Source organism: Hyla sarda, chromosome 8, assembly GCF_029499605.1.
Source record: "Hyla sarda isolate aHylSar1 chromosome 8, aHylSar1.hap1, whole genome shotgun sequence".
NCBI lineage: Eukaryota > Metazoa > Chordata > Amphibia > Anura > Hylidae > Hyla > Hyla sarda.
In genome coordinates, this window is record NC_079196.1 from 15,590,967 (window position 1) to 15,617,918 (window position 26,952).

At 44.9% G+C, this 26,952-nt stretch overlaps 1 protein-coding gene across 6 annotated transcripts in view; it reads left to right on the top strand.

The window, feature by feature from the left end:
- WNT6 (Wnt family member 6) overlaps positions 1-26,952 on the top strand; it is a 123,452-nt gene that overhangs the window by 66,177 nt on the left and 30,323 nt on the right. For 3 of the 6 annotated variants that reach the window (XM_056535500.1, XM_056535501.1, XM_056535504.1), the window contains exon 2: positions 13,661-13,881. In XM_056535500.1, coding sequence (XP_056391475.1) covers positions 13,661-13,881 — 221 coding nt within the window. Of the gene's footprint in view, positions 1-11,328; positions 11,349-11,861; positions 11,933-13,286; positions 13,470-13,660; positions 13,882-26,952 lie in introns of those variants that run through there. The other 3 variants (XM_056535502.1, XM_056535503.1, XM_056535505.1) reach the window with 3 other exon arrangements.

Here is a 26,952-nt window from a genome sequence, read left to right on the forward strand (position 1 = left end):
GGATATAACTCAGGATCAGTACAGGATAAGTAATGTTATGTATGTACACAGTGACCTCACCAGCAGAATAGTGAGTACAGCTCTGGAGTATAATACAGGATATAACTCAGGATCAGTACAGGATAAGTAATGTAATGTATGTACACAGTGACCTCATCAGCAGAATAGTGATCTGTGGTCACCGGTGGAGCTGCGCTTCTCTCTCTGACACTTTACTTTCTTGCTGGATGATGATCTCTCATACAGTCTCGGCTCAGTTAATACACTGTACGCTCCGTACTCCGCATTGCGCTCTCACCAGACAATAACACAGATGTTGTTACTTAATCTTTGCTCCCTGATACCTCATCCGTACAGCGGTTCCTGGCAGCAGTCAGCCCTGCAGGTGGGATTAGGTTCTTGCAGGTGGTCCAGGGATAGGAGACGTCGCCTGCAGTAGACAGTAGAACTGCTGCAATTATCTCAGGTTATTTTATTATTATAATTTTTTTTTAAACATTAACCCCTTACAGCCAACGTAAAGTGTAACTACACCCATGTTCCCACTATCTGTCTGTTATTTCTTAAGGAGATTGTCTAGAAAGAGAAACACAAGTGTCTTCCAAGAACCTCGCCTCATTTGTCAGTGGGTTTTGCGCTTAGCCGCAATAAAGTTGGCCAATCTGTGATACCAACCACAGCCATGTTGTTCTAACCCGGGACAACTCCATTAGGTGCGGTCGGGTCAATGTCTGTACCGCCGTGGGACCATTGTTGCTCCAGACTGTGGTTCTATCTTTGCAGGGTCTTTAGGCTACTTACTGCTGGATTTTTTATTTGACTGTGCTACAGGGGCGGTAAAGCTAGTGTAGTTCATAATATAGTGTCTGTACCTGTGTTTGATGGCTGGTCCCACAATTTTTATGGGATCTTTACCCCGATGTTTATTTTTAACAGCATGCAAAATGAGTGTTGTCTCAGGTTTTCCCAGGTTGCAGTGCAGCCCGTGACATTACATTACTATTCAGGTGTTCAGAGGGAGCCTGTCTGCTTCAATAGGTGGAGCGACCGCTGGAGAATTGAATTTTGAAACACACCACAGTACGGTAGGGAGCTCAGTTGTGCTTTAATGGGTGGGGCGGGTGATGTGTGGGAGAAAAGTGACCTCACACCCACATAAACAAGGAATCCTGGGACTTGTGGTTAGAGAGAATGAACTCCAACAGGAAATAGCCATTTTACAAAAAGATAGCAGCAGCATTATGGTGAACTCCCAACATAGCCATTTTGTCCCAAGACAAGCACAGATCCTTTCTAAGCATGTCCATTACTGTCTAGCAGGTACTTACTAAATTTACCTTATGGTGGAGAACTCCTTTAAAGAGTAGCTGTCATCAAACCCTATCTTCTAAACTAACTTAGATTATACACCCTAATTACTCCTAACGCCCCTCCTGCCCTTAAAAAAAAACTTTACAAGCTTTAAAAAGCTGTGTATCCTACCTTTCCCTTGCTCACATTGTATGAGCTCCCAGCAGGAGAAAGTGGGCGTTCCCCAGCAGGCGTGACATCACTGAAACCTACGAGAGCTGTGCCTTGCGCACTTCCTGTGTTTGGTCTTCTGCAAGGCCAAGTGGAGACCAAACTAACTGTTTGACTTGCATCAGTGAACAGAACAGAGCCACCTAGTGGCCGTTTTTTCAATCACATTAAAATCATATAAAGGTTGAGAATTTGAACAGCAAGTAAATAGCAAAGTTTCTTATAATAACATAAGGAACAATCTATTAAAAGTTTAGTTTGGTGACAGGTACTCTTTAAGGTTGTGTTCCTAGTTCTATTTTCTTGCTCTTCGCCCCCCTTCAGACTATAATTGTTTTTTGTTACATTGAGCCAGATCTTCTCATAATACATGCAGGATAAGATTAAGCTCCAGTCTGGCCGTTTTGGGCTTTAGGCGGAAAAGTTTGGCTTCACATGGTCACAAATCGCTTTTGGTCAAAAGTCTGCTCCAACTGCGGATAGTCTGCAGACACTTGAGAGGTCACATTTCTGTGGTCGGCCTTAAAGGAGGTTTCCGGGATAAAGAAATCATGTCCTTAGGATAGGACGTCAGGGTATGACCCCAGGACCATTACTGGCGACCAAAACAAATGGGCAACAGCACTGGTGAGAGTACCTGGCGCTGTGACCTGCAAATGGGTGTGATCATGTCTGAAACTGCGGCTTACTTGAAGAAGTTTTGATTGGCGGGGTCCGGATGCTGAGACCCCCACTGCTTAGAAGTTCTAAGCTGTGCCCTTTCGTTTCTGCTTAGAGAGTGGCACCAGCTAAATACAGATTTGCCCACGAAACTTCTGATGTGTCACTATGAAAGTTTTATTGTAAAGTAATAGTAACCCTATAACCAAGGGTTTTCCAACCAGTTGTAAAACTACAACTCCCAGCATGCCCGGACAGCCTTCGGCTGTCCGGGCATGCTGGGAGTTGTAGTTTTACATCAGCTTAAAGCATAGTCGCTAGAAAACACTGCTAATATAGCCATATATAGCCCTGTTCCTTAAAGGGGTACTCCGCCCCTAGACATCTTATCCCCTATCCAAAGGATAGGGGATAAGATGTCAGATCGCCGCGGTCCCGCTGCTGGGGAGCCCTGGGATCGCCGCTGCGGCACCCCACCATCATTACTGCACAGAGCGAGTTCGCTCTGTGCGTAATGACGGGTGATACAGGGGCCGGAGCAGCGTGACGTCATGGCTCCTCCCCTCATGACATCACGGCCCGTCCCCTTAATGCAAGTCTATGGTAGGGGGCGTGACGACTGCCACGCCTCCTCCCATAGACTTGTATTGACGGGGGCGGGCCGTGACATCACGAGGGGCGGAGCCATGACATAACGATGCTCTGGCCCCTGTATTGCCTGTCATTACGTGCAAAGCGATCTCGCTCTGCGCAGTAATGATAGCGGAGTGCTGCAGCGGGGATCCCAGGGGTCCCCAACAGCGGGACCGGGGCGATCTAACATCTTATCCCCTATCCTTTTGGATAGGGGATAAGATGTCTAGGGGAGGAGTACCCCTTTAAATGACCATCAGCCCTTAGACCCTGAGGACATTCTTTGGAGAGAAACAAGTCGGGGGAATTTGTATTTGAATTGAAATTATCTGACACATTTTTTTTTTTTACTAACATTGAACACTAGTATGTAGAATGCTTTCAGAAAATTTCCAGACCCTTTCTCACTTTTTGCGCTGTTGCTCCTTGTGTTTCCCATTATTTTGCAATCAATTCTCCATAATGACAAAGTGAGAACAGAATGTTAGAAATCTTAATTAATTAACTGAAAAGAAAAAAGTATAATATTGCAGTTACATAAGTATTCATACCCTTTACTCAGGACTTAGTTGAAGCCCCTTTGGCAGTGATTCCGGCCTCCAGTCTTCTTGGGGATGAGGCCACAAGGTTTACTCACCTGGATTTGGGGATTTTCTCCCATTCTTCTCTGTGGATCGTCTCAGCTCTGTCAGGTTGGATGAGGACGGTCGGTGAAGCCATTTTCAGGTCTCTCCAGAGATGTTCCATTGGGTTCGGGCTCTGGCTGGGGCCACTGAAGGACATTTACAGAGTTGTCCCTAAGTCGCTCCTGTGTTGTCTTGTTGAAAGGTGAATCTTCACCTCAGTCTGAGGTCCAGAGCTCTGGGCCAGATTTCCATTCCATTAATCGGAATATTTTTATACTTTGCTCCCTTCAACTTTTCCTCAACCCAGACCAGTTGCCCTGCCCCCACAGCATGATGCTTCCCCCACCATGATCACTGTAGGGATGGTATTGGGCAGGTGATAGGCAGTGCCTGGTTTCCCCCAGACATGATGCTGCCCCCACCATGATCACTGTAGGGATGGTATTGGGAAGGTGATGGGCAGTACCTGGTTTCCTCCAGACATGATGCTGCCCCCACCATGATCACTGTAGGGATGGTATTGGGCAGGTGATGGGCAGTGCCTGGTGTCCTCCAGACATGATGCTGCCCCCACCATGATCACTGTAGGGATGGTATTGGGCAGGTGATGGGCAGTGCCTGGTTTCCTCCAGACATGATGCTTCCCCCACCATGATCACTGTAGGGATGGTATTGGGCAGGTGATGGGCAGTGCCTGGTTTCCTCCAGACATGATGCTTCCCCCACCATGATCACTGTAGGGATGGTATTGGGCAGGTGATGGGCAGTGCCTGGTGTCCTCCAGACATGATGCTGCCCCCACCATGATCACTGTAGGGATGGTATTGGGCAGGTGATGGACAGTGCCTGGTTTCCTCCAGACATGATGCGCCCCCCACCATGATCACTGTAGGGATGGTACTGGGCAGGTGATGGGCAGTGCCTGGTTTCCCCCAGACATGATGCTGCCCCCACCATGATCACTGTAGGGATGGTATTGGGCAGGTGATGGGCAGTGCCTGGTTTCCTCCAGACATGATGCTGCCCCCACCATGATCACTGTAGGGATGGTATTGGGCAGGTGATGGGCAGTGCCTGGTTTCCTCCAGACATGATGCTTCCCCCACCATGATCACTGTAGGGATGGTATTGGGCAGGTGATGGGCAGTGCCTGGTTTCCTCCAGATATGATGCTTCCCCCACCATGATCACTGTAGGGATGGTATTGGGCAGGTGATGGGCAGTGCCTGGTTTCCTCCAGACATGATGCTGCCCCCACCATGATCACTGTAGGGATGGTATTGGGCAGGTGATGGGCAGTGCCTGATTTCCTCCAGACATGATGCTGCCCCCACCATGATCACTGTAGGGATGGTATTGGGCAGGTGATGGGCAGTGCCTGGTTTCCTCCAGACATGATGCTGCCCCCACCATGATCACTGTAGGGATGGTATTGGGCAGATGATGGGCAGTACCTGGTTTCCTCCAGACATGATGCTGTCCCCACCATGATCACTGTAGGGATGGTACTGGGCAGGTGATGGGCAGTGCCTGGTTTCCCCCAGACATGATGCTGCCCCCACCATGATCACTGTAGGGATGGTATTGGGCAGGTGATGGGCAGTGCCTGGTTTCCTCCAGACATGATGCTGCCCCCACCATGATCACTGTAGGGATGGTATTGGGCAGGTGATGGGCAGTGCCTGGTTTCCACCAGACATGATGTTGCCCCCACCATGATCACTGTAGGGATGGTATTGGGCAGGTGATGGGCAGTGCCTAGTTTCCTCCAGATATGATGCTTCCCCCATCATGATCACTGTAGGGATGGTATTGGGCAGGTGATGGGCAGTGCCTGGTTTCCTCCAGACATGATGCTGCCCCCACCATGATCACTGTAGGGATGGTATTGGGCAGGTGATGGGCAGTACCTGGTTTCCCCCAGACATGATGCTGCCCCCACCATGATCACTGTAGGGATGGTATTGGGCAGGTGATGGGCAGTGCCTGGTTTCCTCCAGACATGATGCTGCCCCCACCATGATCACTGTAGGGATGGTATTGGGCAGGTGATGGGCAGTGCCTGGTTTCCTCCAGACATGATGCTGCCCCCACCATGATCACTGTAGGGATGGTATTGGGCAGGTGATGGGCAGTGCCTGGTTTCCTCCAGACATGATGCTGCCCCCACCATGATCACTGTAGGGATGGTATTGGGCAGGTGATGGGCAGTACCTGGTTTCCCCCAGACATGATGCTGCCCCCACCATGATCACTGTAGGGATGGTATTGGGCAGGTGATGGGCAGTGCCTGGTTTCCTCCAGACATGATGCTTCCCCCACCATGATCACTGTAGGGATGGTATTGGGCAGGTGATGGGCAGTACCTGGTTTCCCCCAGACATGATGCTGCCCCCACCATGATCACTGTAGGGATGGTATTGGGCAGGTGATGGGCAGTGCCTGGTTTCCTCCAGACATGATGCTGCCCCCACCATGATGACTGTAGGGATGGTATTGGGCAAGTGATGGGCAGTGCCTGGTTTCCCCCAGACATGATGCTGCCCCCACCATGATCACTGTAGGGATGGTATTGGGCAGGTGCTGGGCAGTGCCTGGTTTCCCCAGACATGATGCTGCCCCCACCATGATCACTGTAGGGATGGTATTGGGCAGGTGATGGGCAGTACCTGGTTTCCCCCAGACATGATGTTGCCCCCACCATGATCACTGTAGGGATGGTATTGGGCAGGTGATGGACAGTACCTGGTTTCCCCCAGACATGATGCTGCCCCCACCATGATCACTGTAGGGATGGTATTAGGCAGGTGATGGGCAGTGCCTGGTTTCCTCCAGACATGATGCTGCCCACACTTTTGATTGTTCCTTCTTCTTCCATGTAAGAATTATGGAGACTGCTGAGCTCTTGGGAACCCTCAATGCAGCAGAAATGTTTTTTTTCCCCTTCTCCAGATCTGTGCCTCTACACAATCCTGCCTCTGAGCTGTACAGGCAGTTCTTTCCTCCTCATGGCTTGTTTGCTCTCATATACATTGTCAGCTGTGAGAGCTTTATATAGACAGGTCTTGTCCAATCAGATGAATTGACCTCAGGTGACTCCTGAGCTAAACATCAAGTGTCACAGCAAAGGGTCTGAATACTTATGGCCACTTAATAATAAATTTGCTAAACTTTCTAAAATTCTTTTCTTACTTTGTCATTATGGGGTATTGAGGGCAGAATGATGGGGAGAAACCTAAACTTAAAAAAAACAAATTTTTTTTTTTTTGCAAAAGGAACAACATAAGAAATGGCAAAACAGTGGAAGGGTATGAAGACTTTCCGGATGCATTGTACCTTATTTATTCTAATATATACCCGTATACGTATCCTATATTTACATTGTAGCTACAAAGCGGTTCGCAGGCCCCAAAGTGCTGCCCTGCAGAGTTACTGAGGAGTCCTTCCAGGCTGAGGAATTCTTTAACCCTTGAACTCCCAGCCTACCGAGTCTCCATCTGTCGTCAGTATCAGGAGTCGCCTCAGGGAGCAATGTGTTTGCATGTTTTTAAGAAGACAAAGCGACAGAGGGAAGAGATTGAGAAAAAGAGAGTAGGGAAAGACAGAAGATTTTAGGGGAAAAACATGTCCCGGGGGCAGGAGTTTTGCGCCGTGATTGACAGGTGACATCTAAAAGCTGAAAACTCGTACACACGGCTGGAATTCCAGCCATGGACAGAAAGAGGAAAAACAGCGGCAGCTAAATGGTTAAAGGGGTACTCCGGTAAAAAAAAAAAAAAAATGGGAATAAGATAAACTTTTTAGCATTACTGTCCCTTTAAATCCCAGGACTTGGACTTAAAGGGGTACTCCAGTGTAACACTTTTTTTTATTTTTTTAAATCAACACTGGTGCCAGAAAGTTAAACAGATAAATGACTTCTATTAAAAAAAAAAATCTTAATCCTTCCAGTACTTATTAGCTGCTGAATACTACAGAGGAAATTATTTTCTTTTTGGAGCACAGAGCTCTCTGCTGACATCACGAGCACAGTGCTCTCTGCTGACCTCTCTGTCCATTTTAGGGACTGTCCAGAGCAGAATAGGTTTGTTATGGGGATTTTCTCCTACTCTGGACAGTTCTTAAAATTGACAGAGATGTCAGCAGAGAGCACTGTGGTCATGATGTCAGCAGAGAGCTCTGTGTTCCAAAAAGAAAAGTATTTCCTCTGTAGTATTCAGCAGCTAATAAGTACTGGAAGGATTACGTTTTTTTTTAATAGAAGTCATTTACAAATCTGTTTAACTTTCTGGCACCAGTTGATTAAAAAAAAAAAAAAAAAAAGTTTTTCACCGGAGTACCCCTTTAAATCCAAGGGATTTAAAGGGACAGTAGTGCTAAAAAGTTTATCTTATTCCCATTGATGTAAATTGATGTACAGCTCCTATACAGAGCTATCAGTCTCCATGGTTACAGACTACAAACACATCCTCTGTAGTCTGACTCTGCAGTCATGTGTTACTCTACACCAGCAGTCTTCAACCTGCAGACCTCCAGATGTTGCAAAACTACAACTCCCAGCGTGCCCGGACATGCTGGGAGTTGTAGTTTTGCAACATCTGGAGGTCCACAGGTTGAAGACCAGTGCTCTACACTCTCTGTACCTCTACTATCTATAATTTATAAGACAGCGTTTTCCAACCGGGGGGCCTCCTGCTGTTGCAAAACTATAACTCTCAGCATGCCCGGACAGCCTTCGGCTGTCCGGGCATGCTGGTAGTTGTAGTTTAGCAACAGCTGTAGGCGCCCTTGTTAGAAAACACTGTCCTAAGAAGTAGAGGGGTCTTGATAAAACCTTTTCTACCATTTTGTGTATACAGCTCCTATGCAGACCTATGCGTCTCCATGGTTACAGACTACAAACAAACCCTCTGTAGTCTGATCCTGCAGTCATGTGTTACTCAATGTCCTGTTCCTTCACTTCTGCTATCTATACCTTACTGAGTAGAGGGGGGCGCTCTCTGAGTAGATTTACTGTAGGGTCAGACTACACAGGGCTTTTTGTAGTCTGTTGCCATGGCGTCATACAGGACTGCCTAGGAGCTGAATACACCAAATTTTGCAAATAGTCTTGATTGAAAACCTTTTACCATTTTGTCTACACAGCTCCGATGCAGAACTATGTATCTTCATGATAACAGACGACAAACCCCGTGCAGACAGATCCTGTAGACGTGCTACTCCGCGCCTACCCCTTCTCACTACTGTTATGTGTACAGTGACCCCTCAACTTACAATGGCCTCAACATACAATAGTTTCAACATACAATGGTCTTTTCTGGACCATTGTAAGTTGAAACCAGACTCTGACCAATCAGAATGGGCAATTTACTGATAAAACCCCTGTATTACTGAAGTGTATGCACTGACTGGTGTCTGATAGCGCCCCCTACAGTACAGGGAGGTATTACATGTTCTGTACTCTTTACCTGTATTACTGAAGTGTATGCACTGACTGGTGTCTGGTAGCGCCCCCTACAGTACAGGGAGGTATTACATGTTCTGTACTCTTTACCTGTATTACTGAAGTGCATGCACTGACTGGTGTCTGGTAGCGCCCCCTACAGTACAGGGAGGTATTACATGTTCTGTACTCTTTACCTGTATCAGGGTTACCTCCTCCTTTGGACACCAGGTGAGGGCGGCTCCCTGTTACTTTTTTAGGACACTGTGTATTGTACAGGACCTCAAAAAAAGCTCCTGTCCTCTACATAGACCAGTGTTTCCCAAGCAGGGTGCCCCCAGCGGTTGCAAAACTACAACTCCCAGCATGCCCGGACAGCCTTTGGCTGTCCGGGCATGCTGGGAGTTGTAGTTTTGAAACAGCTGGAGGCTCCCTGCTTGGAAAACACTGACATAGACTGTGATTTACAGCTCCCAGCAGATATTTCTTACTTTTATATGTAAGGATTTGCTTTATCTATATTAGTTATCTACTTATTTTTCGTTAATCATCACTTTTTCCTATTTTTGGATGACATTTTGGTGCCTTTAGAACCAATTACCAGGTTTCCATAGAGTTCTGGTCTCAACATACAATGGTTTCAACATACAATGGTCTCAACATACAATGGGCGTCCTGGAACCAATTAATATTGTAACTTGAGGGACCACTGTATACAGTTCCTATGCAGACTAATGTGTTTCTAGGATAACAGACTACAAACAAAGCCTGCCTCAATTTAGTGTGATAGCCTGGGGGTGTAGAGTATATGGGGTGTAGCTGTGCGGTAATTAAAGGGTGTCTGATTAACCCTTTCTATTTGTGACTCCAGGGTGTGGGCTCCTCTGCAATGCTTGTCCTAACGCCACCCTTTCCAAGAGCGATAGGGAGGTATGGAATAATTGAATGTCCACAACCGGAGAGTTTGCTGAAAACAGTCGGAACTTTTACTGAAGATTTTATGCAAGCTTCATAACCGTAACAGTCTCTATACAGGCAAAGTCTCTTAGAGATTGACAGTGGTTGGGACCTTAAGCGTTTTAGAGTCCGTAGACTCTGTTCCACTGGATTTAGGGGAGTTAGTTTCGGTCCAGTAGTCACGCTAGCTTTAGCGGGGATTTAGTTTAGGACTCACGGTTTGATTTAGGCTGAGGCCAGCAGGTTTTCTGGCCTAGCTTGTCTTTGTAAGTTGCGCAGATCCGTCCTGATAGTCCGGCATCCACGAGAGCAGTAATCATTGGCTACAGCTCCCTTATATGGGCAGGGTCTGGACTAGAGCTAATTGGTCCAATACTTCTGTCAATCATCTTTACAAAGGGTTATGGGTAATCATGTGACCCAAGGACCTCCAAAGGTCCTCCAACATACCATAGAGGAATTAACATAGTCACATGACCGAAGGTTCTGCGACGCTACAAAGGTAAGTATACTAATATGCATTATATTAAATATACCCATTATTAAATATGTACACATAAACATTATAAAATTAGAGAAGGAGGAGACGACTAGGCGCTGTCCCACCTGGGGGACCCTATCTGAACGTAGGAGCTCTGACTTTGGGGACCACCATACAAGGTACGGTATGCAATACGGTACCGGGACACCACATTAGTAATCTGTAGAAAGCAAAGATAGGAAACAGAGAGTGGAGGAACACATTGTGGTGACTGGGTGGTGCAGGTAATAACGTAGGGTATGTTGGTATTTAACCCTTAATTGTCATGACGCCAGGGTGCGGTTTCTTCAATGTAATGGTCCTACCGCCAACCGTCCCACAAACGGCAGGGAGAAATAATGGAATGTCCACAGCAGATTTTCTGAAGTAAACTTGAAGAAACTTTACTGTATATTTTATGCAACTGCAGATAACGGAACAGTCTTTATATAGAGGACCGTAGTACAGGTTCCTCACAGGTTTGCTGGGACTTCTGGTTACAATGAGCGTTGGTTTGTTAGCCACTGTGCTACTGATTTGAAGATAATTGAGTTGCAGTAGTCACACAGGGTTTTAGTAGTTTTGAGCTGGATAACTCACGGTTTAGTGGCTGCGGAAGATCAGGCTTCAGGCCAAACTTGAATTAATGATGAGAATATGAGATGTGCTTTCTCTGATAATCCGGAACTCAAGAGAGTGAATTAAGTGGAGGGACAAAGCTCATTGGTCAGCAGAACCTGTCAATCCTGACCTCTGGAACTCTGGGTATATCACATGACCCAAAGGTCCTTAAACTATAGCATAACATAAATTAAAGGCACGTGACCTCTAAGGTCCTATACAGAGGTACTCTACATGAATTAAATATATAAATATATACATTGAATATCAACATATTGAGAGGCTACTAGGGGTTAGCCCTTCAGGAGAGCCCATTAGCATGGAGGGACTCTGGCTGCGGGGACTCCAGACAAAAGGGACAGGACAGGTTTGTAGTCTGTAACCATGGAGACACATAGGTCTGTGTCGGAGCTGTATACACAAATCAGTAGCAGATGTGTTAGGCTGGGTTCACACTACGATTTGTAACTACGGTTCCCGTATACGGCTGGGAGGAGGGGGGCGGGGCTTAATCGCGGTGCCCGCACTCAGCCGTATTCGGGAACCGTATTTAATGCATGTCTATGAGCCGACCGGAGTGAAGCGCAGCCTCCGGTCGACTGCGTTTTCGGCCGTATGCGGTTTCCCGACCGCAGGCAAAAACGTGGTCGACCGCGTTTTTGCCTACGGTCGGGAAACCGCATACGGCTGAAAAAGCAGCCGACCGGAGGCTGCGGTTCACTCCGGTCGGCTCATAGACATGCATTGAATACGGTTCCCGAATACGGCTGAATGCGGGTGCCGCGATTAAGCCCCGCCCCCTCCTCCCAGCCGTATACGGGAGCCGTAAGTACAAATCGTAGTGTGAACCCAGCCTTATCGAGAACCTTCTATTTTATAGGCTATAGATAGCAGAAGAGAGGAAAGAGGCCATGGAGCGACACATGACTGCAGGATCAGACTACACAGAGGGTTTGCTTGTAGTCTGTAACCATGGAGACACAGAGGTCTACAGAGGAGCTGTATACACAAAACGATAGAAGATGGCTTATAAAGAACCCTCTACTTCATAAGCTATATAGAGCAGAAGAGAGGAAAGAGAGTGTAGAGTAACATGTGACTGCAGGATCAGACTACAGAGGGTTTGTTTGTAGTCTGTAACCATGGAGACTCATAGGTCTGCATAGAAGCTGTATACTCAAAACGATGGAAGATGGCTTATAAAGAACCCTCTACTTCATAAGCTATATAGAGCAGAAGAGAGGAAAGAGAGTGTAGAGTAACATGTGACTGCAGGATCAGACTACAGAGGGTTTGTTTGTAGTCTGTAACCATGGAGACTCATAGGTCTGCATAGAAGCTGTATACTCAAAACGATAGAAGATGGCTTATAAAGAACCCTCTACTTCATAAGCTATATAGAGCAGAAGAGAGGAAAGAGAGTGTAGAGTAACACGTGACTGCAGGATCAGACTACAGAGGGTTTGCTTGTAGTCTGTAACCATGGAGACACAGAGGTCTACAGAGGAGCTGTATACACAAAACGATAGAAGATGGCTTATAAAGAACCCTCTACTTCATAAGCTATATAGAGCAGAAGAGAGGAAAGAGAGTGTAGCGTAACATGTGACTGCAGGATCAGACTACAGAGGGTTTGCTTGTAGTCTGTAACCATGGAGACTCATAGGTCTGCATAGAAGCTGTATACTCAAAATGGTAGATGTTTTACCAAGGCCCCTCTGCTTCATAATTCAGTGTTTCCCATCCAGGGTGCATCCAGCTGTTGCAAAACTACAACTTCCAGCATGCCCGGACAGCCTTTGGCTGTCCGGGCATGCTGGGAGTTGTAGTTTTGCAACAGCTGGAGGCACCCTGGTTGGGTAACACTGCCATAAGTTATAGATAACAGAAGAGAGGAAAGAGGATGTGGAGTAACACACGACTGCAGGATCAGACTACAGAGGGGTCGGTTGTAGTCTGTAACCATGGAGACACATAGGCCTGCATAGGAGCTGTATACACACGACCATTGGCAAAGTTGCCTAAATTTTTTGCCCTAAGTGCATTAGGGCAATAAAATAAACGATAGTAGCAAAAAAAAACTTCGACATTTCCAGTAGGGCTTGTTATATTGAGGAATTGCGCTACGAGCTAATTCCCTGTTATAACGTGGCTCCCGCTTCCCGTCCTGACACCATATTAGAGACTTTCTCAGGTCGTATGTGAACAAAAACCCCGCTCCCCCCCCCCTCCCCTCCCCCCTCCCGATTCCATCCTCCCGCGGTCACATAAACGGAACAATAGCTGGACTCCGCGCCGGTGCCGAGACAGAGAAAATATTGCTTTATCTTTCTATATCTGACTAATATTATTTCACAGCTTCCAAATAATAGGAGGCACTGTCTACTTTGTTGTGCTTTTCCCTTCTGCAGAGGACAGGCGGGGCGGTGTCTCAGGGCGAGGAGGGAAGCGGACCGCAGGGGGTGCTGTTTCTCCGGCCGCAGAGATCGTAGGTCCCTTGGCAAGGCGCTCCGTAGAATAACATTGGGAAGGCTTGTAAAGAACATTGAGTCATATCACTGTAACAAGCGGGGGCTTTGTGGTGGTGGTGGTGGTGGTGGTGGTGCGGCGGCGGTCCACTCTTCTTTTTCACTTATTTTTTTTCTCTCTCTTTTTTTGTTTGTTTTACTAATTTGGCAGGGCAGTTGGCAGCCCCTTGGTGATGGACCCCAACAGCATCTGCAGGAAAACCAAGCGCCTGGCCGGCAAACAGGCCGAACTGTGCCAGACGGAACCGGAGATCGTGAGCGAGGTGGTGAAAGGGGCCAAGATGGCGGTACGAGAGTGCCAGTACCAGTTCAGGTCCAGGCGGTGGAACTGCACCAGTCATAACAAGTATTTCGGAAAGATCCTGCAGCAAGGTAACCAGCGGCGCTCCCCGAATTGAAGGGGGGGGGGGGGGGGGGAATTGGGGGATTAGTCACAGTCCCCTCCATTATAATGACATTTCGACATTGTTTCTATCTGACCCGCCGGGGCTGGAATCATTCCCACTATTTCTGGATATGTTTTTATTTTTATTTTATTATTATGGGGTTATTCAATAATAGAACAGGTGGTGATGACACAAGATGTCATGGATCACAGCAATCTATCGGGTGATTGCTTATATAGTAGTCACCAAAAAAAAACACAATAAAAAAAAATATATAATAAAAATAATAATGTAAATAAATAAATGATAATAATAATTATTATTATTCTTGAACGAAAAGGCGGGGAAGACACAAAATCTCGTAGGTCAAGCAATATATTGGGTAATTCCTTACACAGCGATCCCCAAAAATAATACAATAAAAAAGGAATATAATAAAAATAATAATAAATGAAATAAATAAACAGATAGATAAATAAATAAATAAATTATAATAAAAATTGTAATAATAATAAAAATATATATATAATAAAAAAACTTATAATGATAATAATAATCAAATAAATAGAATAATAATGATAATAATAATAAAATAATAATAGTAATTATTATCATTGACGGAACAGGCGGTGGTGACAAAAGGTTTTATAGATCATAACAATATATTGGGTAATTGCTTATATAGCAGTGCCGCAAAATTATAGAATAAAAAAAATACAATAAAAATAATAAATAAATAAATAATAACAACAACAACAATAATAATAATAATATAAAAGAAATATAATAATATAGAATTATTTTATAGTAAAAATAAATAAAAAATAATAATGATAAAAGAAAAATAATAATAAAAGAAATATAATAACAAAAATTAAAATATCTAATTATATTAGAATATAAAATATATACTCTTTTTGCTAGTACTGTCTGTATCCAATGCTTTAACTAACCGCGTTATGTAGCAATGTGTTTGCTGTGCACTGTCGGAGCCATGCAACCATATTACGGTATTAAGGACGGTAGTGATGCCTATAATATCATCAGGAGTGTAGCTGCAGATCAATATCGCTCAAACTGGGGCCCTCCGGCTTTGAGAAACTACAACTCCCAGCATGCTCTGACAGCCTTATGAGGAACTGTGCATTGAAGTCTATTGCTTTAGGGCATGGTATTCAGCTTATAGATATAATGTTGCCATTCATAGGTAGCAAGCAGAGATCTTAAAAGGGTTATCCAGGAAAAAACTTGTTTTTCTATATCAACTGGCTCCAGAAAGTTAAACAGATTTGTAAATTAGAAAAAAGTTGCCCGGACCTTCTAAGTGAGTAAATATTGGTATGGATATTAAATGAGAAATATTAAATGAATGATTGTCTGGATCGTGCTTCAATGATAATAGTATAAACAGTTTAATAAGATAGGATAAATAGACTGTAGTTAGTTACTTCTCACAGGGCCCATGTGAGAAGAACATATACAATAAAAACAACCTTTAGGTAATAATGTACATGAAAATGTAAAATGACAATAATACCAAAAAAATTAGAATAATGTTAATGGCATAATAATATCACTGGCATATAGTGAGTGCAGCTGATATTTAACCGCTGATATCTAGGCACCCACTGCGCAATATGTTCAACAATTTATGACAGTTTCAAATGGGTGTTACCGATCCTTTAGGTAGCAGCCTGGGTAAAAGGCGCTGTTTTCACAGTGTGTAGATGGTGCCGGTACACTGCGTCCTCTGTGCAACGTTCCAGATGGTGTTGGTAAAGTCCAGTAAGGTCCTGGTGAGAGCGGAGGCGATTGGCGCTGGCAGGCGCCGATGATCGCAGATCGCCGGGAGGACGTTGGCGCTGGCAGGCGCTAGAGATGGTAAGTCCTCACCGCTGGTTAGATGGAATCAGGGCCATACACTGGATACGAGGAGCTCACCTCGTGTTGTCGGCGTGTGACGTCAGCTGCTGCTGGAGCCGAATTCGTTGCACTGGAGGTAGTTGGCAATAATGGACCGGACTCATGTCGGACTGGATGTCCTGATGGTCTTAGTGGTTTGAAAGTGATAAACCAGCCTTGGTGGATATGCACAATATATAAAATAGATATGCCAGTGATCATGCCCAAGTGGACTAGACGCGTTTCAGGGTTATTTAATGTAACCCTTTCCTCAGTAGTCATAGTAGTCATATGACTACTGAGGAAAGGGTTACATTAAATAACCCTGAAACGCGTCTAGTCCACTTGGGCATGATCACTGGCATATCTATTTTATATATTGTGCATATCCACCAAGGCTGGTTTATCACTTTCAAACCACTAAGACCATCAGGACATCCAGTCCGACATGAGTCCGGTCCATTATTGGCAACTACCTCCAGTGCAACGAATTCGGCTCCAGCAGCAGCTGACGTCACACGCCGACAACACGAGGTGAGCTCCTCGTATCCAGTGTATGGCCCTGATTCCATCTAACCAGCGGTGAGGACTTACCATCTCTAGCGCCTGCCAGCGCCAACGTCCTCCCGGCGATCTGCGATCATCGGCGCCTGCCAGCGCCAATCGCCTCCGCTCTCACCAGGACCTTACTGGACTTTACCAACACCATCTGGAACGTTGCACAGAGGACGCAGTGTACCGGCACCATCTACACACTGTGAAAACAGCGCCTTTTACCCAGGCTGCTACCTAAAGGATCGGTAACACCCATTTGAAACTGTCATAAATTGTTGAACATATTGCGCAGTGGGTGCCTAGATATCAGCGGTTAAATATCAGCTGCGCTCACTATATGCCAGTGATATTATTATGCCATTAACATTATTCTAATTTTTTTGGTATTATTGTCATTTTACATTTTCATGTACATTATTACCTAAAGGTTGTTTTTATTGTATATGTTCTTCTCACATGGGCCCTGTGAGAAGTAACTAACTACAGTCTATTTATCCTATCTTATTAAATTTTTTATACTATTATCATTGAAGCACGATCCAGACAATCATTCATTTAATATTTCTCATTTAATATCCATACCAATATTTACTCACTTAGAAGGTCCGGGCAACTTTTTTCTATTGGCTTGTCTTTTTGTGCAATTAGGGTATAGTTGCATGCCCTAGCTTGACCTCAGTGTGTACTATTATTGTGAGCTGCACATACACCCCTTTTTTCTTTTTAGATTTGTAAATTACTTCTATTAAAAAATCTTAATCCTTTCAGTACTTTTTAGTAGAAGCAAATCCCCATAGCAAACCTCTTCTACTCTGCGCAGTTCCCGAGACAAGCAGAGATGTCAGCAGAGAGCACTGTTGCCAGACAGAAAAGAACAACTCAACTTCAGCAGCTGATAATTACTGGAAGGATGAAGATTTTTTAATAGAAGTAATTTACAAATCTGTTTAACTTTCTGGAGCCAGTTGATATATATATATAAAGTTTTTTTTCCTGGAATACGCCTTTAACAATAAGCTGGTATACAGTGACAGAACCTTGAATCCTCTCACCAGGCTCCATGTCATCGAGGGGGTAAAATCCACTTCCTCGACAAAATTCACCTTTCCTGTGTCATCTGTATCCAATCCCATCATTACCAAATGCTCCAGTGGATAAAAATATCCAAAATTATTGGTTGGGCTGAGGAGGAAGCGGAGTTCAGAGTGAGCGGTTCACTGGGGCTGTGTGTTATTTAAATATTGTAGAAAATCATCAGCATTTCCTTTCACTGACAACAAGCAGAGATCCCCAGAATTACCTGCAGATAATGGATGAATTCTAGCATAGTCTCAGGGTCAGATGATAATCCAGGCAAAAGGTAAATGCCCAAAAGCTCCAGAAGCTCCACTTACTACAGTCATGTCCGTAAATGTTGGCACCCCTGAAATGTCTCCAGAAAATGAAGTATTTCTCACAGGAAAGGATTGCAGTAACACATGTTTTGCTATACACATGTTTATTCCCTTTGTGTGTATTGGAACTAAACCAAAAAAGGGAGGAAAAAAGCAAATTGAACATAATGTCACCAAACTCCAAAAATGGGCTGGACAAAATTATTGGCGCCCTTAACTTAATATTTGGTTGCACACCCTTTGGGAAAAATAAGTGAAATCAGTGTCTTCCTATAACCATCAATAAGCTTCTTACACCTCTCAGCCGGAATGTTGGACCACTCTTCCTATAACCATCAATAAGCTTCTTACACCTCTCAGCCGGAATGTTGGACCACTCTTCCTTTACAAACTGCTCCAGGTCTCTTATTGGACGGCGCCTTTTCCCAACAGTAATTATAAGATCTCTCCACAGGTGATCAATGGGATTTAGATCTGGACTCATTGCTGACACTTCAGAACTCTCCAGCGATTTGTTGTCATCCATTTCTGGGGCTTTTTGACGTATGTTTGGGGTCATTGTCCTGCTGGAAGACCCAAGATCTCGGACACAAACCCAGCTTTCTGACACTGGGCTGTACAGTGCGACCCAAAATCCATTGGTAATCCTCAGATTTCATGATGCCTCGTACACATTCAAGGCCCCCAGTGCCAGAGGCAGCAAAACAACCCAAAACATCACTGACCTCCCCCATATTTCACTGTAGGTACTGTGTTCTTTTCTTTGTAGGCCTCATTGCGTTTTCGGTAAACAGTAGAATGATTTGCTTTACCAAAAAGCTCTATCTTGGTCTCATCTGTCCACAAGACGTTTTCCCAGAAGGATTTTGGTTACTCAAGTTCATTTTGGCAAAATGTAGTCTTGCTTTTTTTATGTCTCTGTGTCAGCAGTGGGGTCCTCCTGGGTCTCCTCCATAGTGGGGTCCTCCCGGGTCTCCTCCATAGTGGGGTCCTCCCGGGTCTCCTCCATAGTGGGGTCCTCCTGGGTCTCCTCCATAGTGGGGTCCTCCTGGGTCTCCTCCATAGTGGGGTCCTCCTGGGTCTCCTCCATAGTGGGGTCCTCCTGGGTCTCCTCCATAGTGGGGTCCTCCTGGGTCTCCTCCATAGTGGGGTCCTCCTGGGTCTCCTCCATAGTGGGGTCCTGCTGGGTCTCCTCCATAGTGGGGTCCTCCTGGGTCTCCTCCATAGTGGGGTCCTCCTGGGTCTCCTCCATAGTGGGGTCCTCCTGGGTCTCCTCCATAGTGGGGTCCTCCTGGGTCTCCTCCATAGTGGGGTCCTCCTGGGTCTCCTCCATAGTGGGGTCCTCCCTGGTCTCCTCCATAGTGGGGTCCTCCTGGGTCTCCTCCATAGCGTTTCATTTCATTTAAATGTCGACAGATAGTTCGCGCTGACACTGATGCTCCCTGAGCCTGCAGGACAGCTTGAATATCTTTGGAACTTGTTTGAGGCTGCTTATCCACCATCCGGACTATCCTGCGTTGACACCTTTCTTCAATTTTTCTCTTCCGTCCATGCCCAGGGAGATTAGCTACAGCGCCAAGGGTTGTAAACTTCTTGATAATGTTGCGCACTGTGGACAAAGACAAATCTAGATCTCTGGAGATGGACTTGTAACCTTGAGATTGTTGATATTTTTCCACAATTTTGGTTCTCAAGCCCTCAGACAGTTCTCTTCTCCTCTTTCTGTTGTCCATGCTTAGTGTGGCACACAGACACACAATGCAAAGGCTAAGTGAACTTCTCTCCTTTTTATCAGCTTTCAGGTGTGATTTTTATATTGCCCACACCTGTTACTGCCCCAGGTGAGTATAAAGGAGCATCACATGCTTGAAACAATCTTATTTTTCCACAATTTTGAAAGGGTTCAATGTCTAGCCCATTATGTCCAATTTGCTTTTTTCCTCCCCTTTTTGGTTTAGTTCCAATACATACAAAGGGAATAAACATGTGTATAGCAAAACATGACTGTATATATCCCACCCAAAACCTCCTCCGTGGTAACTAATCATACACCTTTACCATGTTATGGTATTATATATAGGCACTGTACAGAGAGTGTAGATGGGAAAATAATATGTACTGCCTATAGTGACATTGTTTGAGATCTGTAAGGTAAAATTATTTGGCCACTGTATGGTGGTATTATTTAGGCACTATATGTTGGTATTATTTAGGCACTATATGATGGTATTATTTAGGTACTATATGGTGGTATTATTTAGGCACTATATGATGGTATTATTTAGGTACTATATGGTGGTAATATTTAGGCACTGTATCATGGAATTATTTAGGTACTGGATAGTGGTATTATTTAGGTACTGTATAGTGGTATTTTTTAGGCACTGTATAGTGGTATTATTTAGGTACTGTATAGTGGTATTATTTAGGTACTATATGGTGTTATTATTTAGGCACTGTATAGTGGTATTATTTAGGTACTATATGGTGGCATTATTTAGGCACTGTATCATGGAATTATTTAGGCACTGTATAGTGGTATTATTTAGGTACTGTATATTGGTATTATTTAGGTACTGTATGGTGGTATTTAGGCACTGTATAGTGGTATTATTTAGGTACTATATGGTGGCATTATTTAGGCACTGTATAGTGATATTATTTAGGTACTGTATGGTGGTATTATTTAAGCACTTTATAGTGGTATTATTTACGTACTATATGGTGGCATTATTTAGGCACTGTATAGTGGTATTATTTAGGTACTATATGGTGGCATTATTTAGGCACTGTATAGTGGTATTATTTAGGTACTGTATGGTGGTATTTAGGCACTGTATAGTGGTATTATTTAGGTACTATATGGTGGCATTATTTAGGCACTGTATAGTGATATTATTTAGGTACTGTATGGTGGTATTATTTAGGCACTTTATAGTGGTATTATTTATGTACTATATGGTGGCATTATTTAGGCACTGTATAGTGGTATTATTTAGGTACTATATATTGGTATTATTTAGGTACTGTATGGTGGTATTATTTAGGCACTGTATAGTGGTATTATTTAGGTACTATATGGTGCCATTTTTTAGGCACTGTATCATGGAATTATTTAGGCACTGTATAGTGGCATTATTTAGGGACTGTATAGTGGTATTATTTAGTACTGTATGGTGGTATTATTTAGGCACTTTATAGTGTTATTATTTAGGTAATATATGGTGGCATTATTTAGGCACTGTATAGTGGTTTTATTTAGGCACTGTATAGTGGTATTATTTAGGTACTGTATGGTGGCATTATTTAGACACTGTATCATGGAATTATTTAGGTACTGTATCATGGAATTATTTAGGCACTGTATGGTGGTATTATTTAGGTACTGTATGGCGGTATTATTAAGGCATTATATTATGCTATTATGTAGGCACGGTAAGGTAGTATTATTTGGACACTCTATTGCAGTGGTCTTCAACCTGCGGACCTCCAGATTTTGCAAAACTACAACTCCCAGCCCACACGGACAGCGGTTTGCTGTCCGTGCATGCTGGGAGTTGTAGTTTTGCAACATCTGGAGGTCCGCAGGTTGAAGACCACTGCTACTACAGATATTACTGGTACTTCAGATAATACAGATAAATAATACGGATATTACTGGTACTTCAGGTACTATAGATGGCATACTACCGGGCATCACAGCTAAATCTTGTGTCTGATAGAGATGGCAGCTCAGCCTTCACTGGGGTCCAATCCTGATGTGGCTCTGAGCAGCAGACGCAGTATTCTTACCCCCCCCCCGGGCAGTAGGACATGTTGCCCCTGAGATCAGGGTGGTCTATCCTAAAGTGTTCGCTGCAAAATCCTTTTAGAAGAGAATTTCACTTTATAAAATTGTCCTAATTCGCCCGAGTTCAAAAGTTAATGGCGAAGACTTTACCCGTCAGGAGCCGCAAATCCCCCCTGAGTGTTTCTGATGAGTAAATGGCGGCTGAACGGCGTCTTCAAAAGCATTAGAGGAGCCATGATGGATTCCTCCCAGTGAACTCCGGGACTGTCATATGGGACCAGCGAGGAAGATGGAGACCACAAGAGAGCGAGCGCCACACGTCTGATACCGGTCCTGGGGGGGTCAGTAAATCACACGGCAGACAAGACAACATTCTTTTTCTTTATTAAACCCACACATTGTCTCTGAGCATTTATAATTATTACTGCACCGGGGGGACATGTCTAAGCAGTAAAGCCGGGGACTTATGTAGAGCGCAGCAATAATTGTATTCCTGCCTGCAGGGGGGAGAAGAGCAAAATAACTCCAACCAGGAGCTCCCAATGAACATCATGTTATTCAGCCTTATCCATTGCAGCGTTTCCTAACCAAGGTGCCTCCAGCTGTGGCTAACCTACAGCTCCCAGCATGCCCGGACAGCCAAAGGCTGTCGGGGTGTGCCAGAAGTTGCAGTTTTGAAACAGCTGGAGGCTCCCTCTTTCGGATGCATTGCTCCAGCTGTTGCAAAACTCCCAAGATGCCAGACGGCCAAAACTGTCTGTGGACACTAATAAGTCTGTGGGCACTAATAAGTCTGTAGACACTAATAAGTCTGTGGACACTAATAAGTCTGTGGGCACTAATAAGTCTGTGGACACTAATAAGTCTGTGGGCACTAATAAGTCTCTTGGCACTAATAAGTCTGTGGGCACTAATAAGTCTCTTGGCACTAATAAGTCTGTGGGCACTAATAAGTCTCTTGGCACTAATAAGTCTGTGGGCACTAATAAGTCTGTTGGCACTAATAAGTCTGTGGGCACTAATAAGTCTGTGGGCACTAATAAGTCTGTGGACACTAATAAGTCTGTGGGCACTAATAAGTCTGTGGACACTAATAAGTCTGTGGACACTGATAGGTCTGTGGGTACCAATAAGTCTGCGGACACTGATAGGTCTGTGGGTACCAATAAGTCTGTGGACACTAATAAGTCTGTGGACACTAATAAGTCCGTGGGCACTAATAAGTTTGTGGACACCAATATGTCTGTGGGCACTAATAAGTCTGTGGGCACTAATAAGTCTGTGGACACTAATAAGTCTGTGGACACTAATAAGTCTGTGGACACTGATAAGTCTGTGGACACTAATAAGTCTGTGGACACTGATAGGTCTGTGGGTACCAATAAGTCTGCGGACACTGATAGGTCTGTGGGTACCAATAAGTCTGTGGACACTAATAAGTCTGTGGACACTAATAAGTCTGTGGGCACTAATAAGTTTGTGGACACCAATATGTCTGTGGGCACTAAAAAGTCTGTAGACACTAATAAGTCTGTGGACACTAATAAGTCTGTGGGCACTAATAAGTCTGTGGGCACTAATAAGTCTGTGGGCACTAATAAGTTTGTGGACACCAATATGTCTGTGGGCACTAAAAAGTCTGTAGACACTAATAAGTCTGTGGGCACTAATAAGTCTGTGGACACTAATACGTCTGTGGACACTAATAAGTCTGTGGATACCAATAAGTCTGTGGACACCGATAAGTCTGTGGATACCAATAAGTCTGTGGGCACTAATAAGTCTGTGGACACTGATAAGTCTGTGGATACTAATAAGTCTGTGGGCACTAATAAATCTGTGGATACCAATAAGTCTGTGGGCACTAATAAATCTGTGGGCACTAATCAGGCTGTGGGCACTAATAAGTCTGTGGACACTAATAAGTCTGTGGATACCAATAAGTCTGTAGCGCTTTTGTTCTGCACACCGCGTGGCTCCCGTGTGGCAGACGCCTCCTTTCTGCTATTTTTAGATTTCGTTGCGATTCGTCTCCAGAACAATTTTCTTTCTCTGGGGAAGTTGATGGATGTATAAAGTGAGTGGAATGTCCCTGACGCCTTCCTATTCGCCTTAAGGGACCGGCGGAAGGATCCTGCACACACTGCAGAGCTTACACAGAGGCTGCAAACTACCAAACTGGATCCGAGAACTACAAGTCCCAGCATGCATGGGAGTCAGGGTATCGGGAGTTGTAGTTCTGCAGCAGCTGGAGAAGCACACGATTGGAGACTTTGCTTTAGGCCAGTGGTCTCAAACCCGCGGACCTCCAGATGATGCAAAACTACAACTCCCAACTTGCCCGGAGTTGTAGTTTTGCAACATCTGGAGGTCCGCAGGTTGAAGACCACTGCTTTAGGCCATGCAATGTGTAGTGTGATTCCCAAAGATCAAGTATTTTACGCTCTAGGGCAGTGTTTCCCAACCAGGGGGCCTCCAGCTATTGCAAAACTACAACTCCCAGCATCAAATTAACAGGTACCGCCATGGGTACAAAGTTCGTGCCCAGTTATGCCAATTTGTTAAAGGCAGTCTTGGCAGATTCCATAATCATCCCCAGACTGGGTGCAGGTATGGTGCTCTGGCATAGATACATCGATGACAAGACCTAGAACAGCATTTTCCAAACAGTGTGTCCGGGCATGCTGGGAGTTGTAGTTTTGCAACATCTGGAGGTCTGCAGGTTTAAGACCACTGCTTTAGGCCATACAATGTGTAGTGTGATCCCAAAGATTCAGTACTTTACGCTCTAGGGCAGTGTTTCCCAACCAGGGTGCCTTCAGCTGTTGCAAAACTACAACTCCCAGCATTGAATAAACAGGTACCGCCATGGGTACAAAGTTCGTGCCCAGTTATGCCAATTTGTTAATGGCAGTTCTGGCAGATTCCATAATTATCCCCAGACTGGGTGTAGGTATGGTGCTCTGGCATAGATACATCGATGACAAGACCTAGAACAGCATTTTCCAAACAGTGTGTCCTTGCATGCTGGGAGTTGTAGTTTTGCAACGGCTGGAGGCAGTGCTCTCTGCTGCCACCTCTGCCCATGTCAGGAACTGTCTGGAGCAGGAAAGCTTTGCTATGAGGGTTTCCTCTGCACTGAACAGAGGTGGCAGCAGAGAGCACTGTGGTCAGACTGGAAAGTACTACACAACTTCCTGTGGTGCATACAGCAGCTGATAAAGTCTGGATATAAGTAACATAGTAACATAGTTCATAAGGTTGTAAAAAGACCAGAGTCCATCAAGTTCAACCTATAACCCTAATGAGTCCCTACTGAGTTGATCCAGAGGAAGGCAAAAAACCCTCATACTAGAGGCAAAAATTCCTTCCCGGCTCCAAATATGTCATCAGAATAAATCCCTGGATCAACGTTCTGTCCCTATAAATCTAGTATCCAAAACCTGTAATGTTGTTATTCTCCAAAAATGCATCCATACTCCTTTTGATCTCTCTTACTGAGCGCACCATGACCACCTCCTCCGGGAGAGAATTCCACAGTCTCACCAGGGCCGGTTCTGCCTATAGGCAAAATAGGCAACCGCCTAGAGCGCCCTCTAGATGGGGGCACCGCTCTCTCCACCACAACAAAGATAGACAGCCACTGTCTGAACCACTCGCTCAACCACCATAACCCCCCCCCCCTGTGATGTGTGTCACCCCAGTAGTAAGGAGATTACATGAGGAGGAGGTTTGTTACAGTGTGTCACCCCAGTAGTAAGGAGATTACATGAGGAGGAGGTTTGTTACAGTGTGTCACCCCAGTAGTAAGGTGATTACATGAGGAGGAGGTTTGTTACAGTGTGTCACCCCAGTAGTAAGGAGATTACATGAGGAGGAGGTTTGTTACAGTGTGTCACCCCAGTAGTAAGGAGATTACATGAGGAGGAGGTTTGTTACAGTGTGTCACCCCAGTAGTAAGGAGATTACATGAGGAGGAGGTTTGTTACAGTGTGTCACCCCAGTAGTAAGGAGATTACATGAGGAGGAGGTTTGTTACAGTGTGTCACCCCAGTAGTAAGGTGATTACATGAGGAGGAGGTTTGTTACAGTGTGTCACCCCAGTAGTAAGGAGATTACATGAGGAGGAGGTTTGTTACAGTGTGTCACCCCAGTAGTAGGGAGATTACATGAGGAGGAGGTTTGTTACAGTGTGTCACCCCAGTAGTAAGGAGATTACATGAGGAGGAGGTTTGTTACAGTGTGTCACCCCAGTAGTAAGGAGATTACATGAGGAGGAGGTTTGTTACAGTGTGTCACCCCAGTAGTAGGGAGATTACATGAGGAGGAGGTTTGTTACAGTGTGTCACCCCAGTAGTAAGGAGATTACATGAGGAGGAGGTTTGTTACAGTGTGTCACCCCAGTAGTAAGGAGATTACATGAGGAGGAGGTTTGTTACAGTGTGTCACCCCAGTAGTAAGGTGATTACATGAGGAGGAGGTTTGTTACAGTGTGTCACCCCAGTAGTAAGGAGATTACATGAGGAGGAGGTCTGTTACAGTGTGTCACCCCAGTAGTAAGGAGATTACATGAGGAGGAGGTTTGTTACAGTGTGTCACCCCAGTAGTAAGGAGATTACATGAGGAGGAGGTTTGTTACAGTGTGTCACCCCAGTAGTAAGGAGATTACATGAGGAGGAGGTTTGTTACAGTGTGTCACCCCAGTAGTAAGGTGATTACATGAGGAGGAGGTTTGTTACAGTGTGTCACCCCAGTAGTAAGGAGATTACATGAGGAGGAGGTTTGTTACAGTGTGTCACCCCAGTAGTAGGGAGATTACATGAGGAGGAGGTTTGTTACAGTGTGTCACCCCAGTAGTAAGGAGATTACATGAGGAGGAGGTTTGTTACAGTGTGTCCCCCCAGTAGTAAGGAGATTACATGAAGAGGAGGTCTGTTACAGTGTGTCACCCCAGTACTAAGGAGATTACATGAGGAGGAGGTTTGTTACAGTGTGTCACCCCAGTAGTAAGTTGATTACATGAGGAGGGGTTTGTTACAGTGTATCACCCCAGTAGTAAGTTGATTACATGAGGAGGGGTTTGTTACAGTGTATCACCCCAGTAGTAAGTTGATCACATGAGGAGGGGTTTGTTACAGTGTGTCACCCCAGTAGTAAGGAGATTACATGAGGAGGAGGTTTGTTACAGTGTGTCAGCTCAGTAGTAAGGAGATTACATGAGGAGGGGTTTGTTACAGTGTGTCACCCCAGTAGTAAGGAGATTACATGAGGAGGAGGTTTGTTACAGTGTGCCACCCCAGTAGTAAGGAGATTACATGAGGAGGAGGTCTGTTACAGTGTGTCACCCCAGTACTAAGGAGATTACATGAGGAGGAGGTTTGTTACAGTGTGTCACCCCAGTAGTAAGTTGATTACA